The 5,256-nt window shown below is 44.3% G+C and overlaps 1 protein-coding gene across 1 annotated transcript in view; it reads right to left on the bottom strand.

Moving 5' to 3' along the window:
* The window catches only part of SSBP1 (single stranded DNA binding protein 1), a 23,168-nt gene that overhangs the window by 10,673 nt on the left and 7,239 nt on the right, over window positions 1-5,256 (bottom strand). Inside the window, exons 4-6 of the mRNA XM_018563934.1 lie at window positions 2,707-2,847; window positions 2,005-2,095; window positions 981-1,069 (exon numbers count right to left, since the gene is read on the bottom strand). Coding sequence (XP_018419436.1) covers window positions 981-1,069; window positions 2,005-2,095; window positions 2,707-2,847 — 321 coding nt within the window. The remainder of the gene's footprint in view (window positions 1-980; window positions 1,070-2,004; window positions 2,096-2,706; window positions 2,848-5,256) is intronic.

Below are 5,256 nucleotides of genomic sequence, written 5' to 3'. Positions count from 1 at the left end.
GGGCTGGATTCCCCTCTCCGATCTGCCAGCGCTGACTGGCGGAACGGACAGGGGAGGGGGCGGGTACAGCTGGCTCTGCCTCTAGATAGGCAGAGCCAGCTGTCACTCACGCAGCTGAGCAGATCCAGTCATCTAAGTCGTGATCCGCTCTGGCTGCGGCGTCTCAGTATACCGCGAGCTGTAGCTCGCGGTATACTGAGCTTAGGGTAACGGGAGGACGCTAGTTTGTGTCCTCCCGTTACCCTAAGGAGAACTATGGGGAAAAACACTGACCCCATAGTTCTCCTTTAAATCTTAAAACTACATTCAAGTACCTTAACTATTAACAAAAATGTATCTTATTTGTGTATCACTGGGCTGTAGATCCTCAAATCATCTCTGAATTGGTGCCGACACTGTCCTTCCTTCTGGAGGGTGGCTACTTTTGTTCCCCATGGACCTTGTGTGTGGTGCAATGTAGCCACAGCTCCAAGCTCACTCCTGTGATGGACTAACATCTCATGTTTAGTTTACTAATTTGTATTGAGATTGTAGTCCATCCCGGGAGTGAGCTTTGGAGTGGTGGCTATTATACAACACACACAGGGACCATAGGGAACAAAAGTGGCCACCCTCCAGAAGGAAGGACAGTGTCAGCACCAATTCAGAGATGATTTGAGGATCTACAGCCGAGTGATACACAAATACGATACACTTTTGTTAATAATTCAGGTACCTAAATGCATTTTTAAGATTTAACTCCTGAGTTTAGTGTCACTAACAAGACAAACCTGCCATTACATCAGTTTTCAGGTACTTTAAACAGTACATGAATTCTTCGAATTTACCTGTATATAGCTCCTCTATATCCTAGATATCCTGACCTGTACAAGAGTTTGCCTGCTACTGTGTACATGAACACTGTTCAGCTTGTAGACAAGATTTGTTATAAAATCTGGAATAGTTTTCAATCCTGGTCATATCCCCTGATCTCCTCTTACCTGCTATGATGGTGGTGGCCTGTCTGCGCACATTGTTCTTGTCTGTGTACTCTCCATAATCGATCTTGCCTTCTACGAACACCCGAGCCCTTGTAGGAAAGAGCAAAGTATTAGATCAACAGGAATGGGTATCTTATTTTAACACCATTTCAGCTATTACAGGGTGATCACATGGCTTTGTTTGTAGACAGCTGTCACTGACATTTGCTGGATTGTTAAAAGAAAATAGCTTTCTTAAAGTGTCCAAACTCAAGAACAAAAATGGAACATACTGTGACCTAAGAGTAGGGATGCACATATATATTGGCAGCCGAAACATATTGGCCGAAAATGACACTTTGGCCTTCCACTACACAGGCCTACCACTTCAGACTATCAAGAATGTTGCTGCTAGACTCATCCACCTGACCAACCGCTCAGTGTCTGCAACCCCCCTCTGCCAATCCCTGCACTGACTTCCACTCGCCCAAAAGGATAAAATCCTAAATATTAACAATCCCTTATAAAGCCATCCACAACTCTGCCCCTGTATACATCTCAAACCTTGTTTCAAAATATCACCCTAACCGTCCCCTCCACTCCTTTCAAGACCTCCGGCTTTCCAGCTCCCTTGTCATCTCTTGCCATACTCACCTCCAGGACTTCTCTAGAGTCCCTCCCATCCTCTGGAACCCTTTACCCCAACCTGTCCGTCTGTCGCCCACCTTGACTGCCTTTAGGCGATCCCTAAAGACTCATCTCTTCAGGGAAGCCTATCCCATCTCAACCTAATCACTAAACTATCACATTCTCAAACAATTCATCCCCACACAGCTCCCTCCTCATGTATCACTTCCCCTCTCTCTTAGATTGTAAGCCCTCACGGGCAGGGCCCTCCTTACCATCTTGTCTTGAATTGTATTGTGATTGTAATGTCTTCCTTATAAAGCGCTGAACAAGCTGTTGGCGCTATATAAATCCTGTATAATAATAATAACAACAACGTGTCCTATAGAAAATACCCAATTCCAACACAGACTCTTACCCTTTCTTGATGTACTGGTAAGCTACATCCCGAAGGCCAGGCCGAAAGACAGATATTCTGTGCCATGTTGTCTTCTGGTTGATGTCTCCACCTGCTGAGAAGAAAGGCTGCAATCATTAAATATGTACTTAAAACAAATCTGCCCGAAGTATAAGACGTATCCATTGAAAGGACTTCCAAACACTGGAAAACGTCTCTGGTTTTCAGGTGCAAGTCGTCCCTCAATAAACATTTTCATGAAGTCACCTAAGGAATGAATTTCTTCCTTTCTGGCTTGTGACTTGCTGCTGCAGCTTGCACAGCGGACTGCTCAGCCAATTGCGGATTGGAGTACCACTAACTTCCCCTTAAAAACTGGTTTACAAGATATTACTTAAACCTGTTTTTATGATGCAACCTATCTAACAGAAGATCATTTTTAAAATGGGTGAATAAATTATTTGTGACTGACTGTTACAGCCTGCACAGAAACAAGGCAACCAGTCGTAAAAAAAAATTTCACCACCCTGGTGAACTATGAATCAAGCACAGCGTAAGTTCTGTACATATGCGAGGCTGGGTGTTTACAGCCCCCTGCTAGGCAGAAGGATGCATGAAAAAGGGTCTAGCTGTGTTCTATAGTTAGCTAGAATCTAACAGGTTCTCTGTAAAGCAAAGGACAAGTTTAGGATGAATCTATGCATCAAACAGAAGGGTACTCACTTGCATTAAACACCTCGCCCTCGCCTGTCCGCCACATCTCGTTAGTAGCCACAGAGAAGATGGTGACAGCGTTCTTGGTGTCAGTCTGCCTCATTACTGGGTCCTGCCCAACACGACCTAAAATCTGCACTTTGTTTAGGGCTGAAACACAACAACAAAAGAGAACCATTAAAAGCCAGCTACCTGGGACACATCCAGGCTACCTAGTAACAGCCAGGGGGGAGTGTCTGTACTGCCTACAGCAGCCAATCAGATTTAAGACTTAAAGAGGACCTCCGGGAACCTAAAAAGAAACCATTGCTAGCGGGCTAGCCCCCCACTGCAAGGGTTAACTGCTTGTTTTGATCTAGGGGCTCAAATTTAAAAAATAAAATAAAAAAAGTGTGTGTGTGTTTGGGCAAACTTCTTAGTTGTAACGCAACCGGAAGTCAGGCGGTCGCAGAACTCGATAAGGGTCGACAGATCACCAGCCCAAGTGGCTCCGTCGGCTAACGAAGGGGAGGAGTCGGGTGACGTCACCGGATCTCTGACGGAAGACCTGGAAGCCGGCGGAGAGGTGAGTGCTTTCATTATTGATCAAAATAATTTTAATAGATCAAAAAGTTTAACGATTAATCGGGTAATTAATCGTTAATTTCCGCAGCCCTAAATATATATATATATATATATGTGGCCATATTATTATGACCACCTGCAAATTAGCTATAATTTTACGCTGAAGTTGCTAGAGGGCCAGACCATTATAAATAGGGAAGCAGGTTGTTTACCACGACAGTAGAAGTGATTTTTTTTCTGAAGATTTGGGTAAACAAAGCGATATAACAGCCTTTGAACGTGGGATGATTGTTAGCGCTCGGAGCCATGGAGCGAGTATCAGCAAAACAGCAGAATTTGTTAAATGTTCAAGAGCAGCTGTTGTTAAAGTGTTTAAAGACTGGACTGTCAGCCGAAAATCTGGGTCTGAACGTGCGAATTGTGGCAGTCAGCGACTAGTCAATGTTAGGGCAGAACGGAGAGTGGCAAGACTGGTACAAGACAACAGAAGGGCAACAGTGCAGTGTCAGATTCCTTGCATCACCTTTCAACATCTCGTGGAGCCACGAGGCGACCCAACTAAGTCATCTCGTGGCCCAAAGAAGTACTGATGGGGTGGTCATAATAATCTGGCCACTCAGTGTGTGTATATATCTAGATATATACACACACCTCATCCTACCGGGCTGCAAGACTGGTCCTCACAACCTCTTTTTTTCCCGGCCTCCAGCAGTCTAAGCCCTACTGACGTCATCGTGTCTAATGCAGTCCATTCACTTGCATTAAACTTGAGGATGCCAAGAGACATACCAAAGCCAGAGCGAAGGTGGAGAGAGGTAAGCACTTGCCACCACAGGACCATAATACAGAACACATACTCACCTGATCCTCAGATCAGGTGAGTATGTGTTCTGTATTATGGCCCCTAGAGAAAAATGAGCAAGGGGTGCAGGGGTAGCCCCCCCCTGCACCCCTTGCTCATTTTTCTCTAGGGGCCATAATACAGAACAAAAGTTTAACTTTTTTTTAAACTGGAGTTCTTCTTTAAAGCTAATACAGGATTGGTTGCTTCATGCAACATATTTTATTTCATTAGAGCAGATAATATAAATGAGTTGCATGGTATTTTATTCATAGTTTTCAGCTGGTGTGTTCCCGTAAGACTCAATGTATGAATTCCATGGGGCTGCTGTCATCAACCATTGGCTTGGGAGCCACATGTGAATTTCCAATTGCAATGATACGCACCCAGTGGCATCTAGGAAGGTGCTCAGTACCAAGCTGATTCAACTCCTGATGTATTATTGTACGCTTCTAATAATCATGAAAGTAGACTAAATCTGCCTAATTGTTAAACATTTTACATTATTTTGGATGAAAAAACTTCTGCAACTTTTATTCCATATTTATTACGGTTATCCTTCACCTGCTGTTGGAATGGGGTTCATGAGCTGATTAAAGTGACACTAAACTCAGGAGTTAAATCATAAAAATACATTCAAGTATTCTAACTATTTACATAAATGCATCTTATTTGTGTATCACTCGGCTGTAGATCCTCCAATCATCTCTGAATTGGTGCTGACACTGTCCTTACTTCTGGAGGGGGGCTACTTTTGTTCCCCATGGTCCCGGTGTGTGTTGTAAAGCAGTCACCGCTCCAAGCTCCCTCCCGTTATGTACAAATCGATTTAAGTAGAGGACTCTTTCTCTTCTACTACTAAGCCCTTAGGCTTTGGTTAGGTCTAAAGCCCAACTCTAGGACAATTGTTTCTCTTTGTGATATGATCCCCAGCTGGGAACCCCCCCCAAACCCAGAGCTTTGTGAGTAACCAAATTCTGCAGAGACTGGAAGTAGAGGTTAGGACCATAAATTTTCCAAGATATCCATAAGAGGTCTCACCCCCCAATCCCACCTATCCAAGTCAGCCGGGGCTACTGTCCCCGGGGGGTAGAATCTGAGCTGAATAGCATGGGAGGCCCCTGCGACTGACACAAAGAACTGAAGCAACGAGT

The sequence above is a fragment of the Nanorana parkeri genome, unplaced genomic scaffold (genome assembly GCF_000935625.1).
Source record: "Nanorana parkeri isolate BGI_ZX_2015 unplaced genomic scaffold, ASM93562v1 scaffold712, whole genome shotgun sequence".
NCBI lineage: Eukaryota > Metazoa > Chordata > Amphibia > Anura > Dicroglossidae > Nanorana > Nanorana parkeri.
This window is presented reverse-complemented; position numbering and strand designations above follow the sequence as displayed.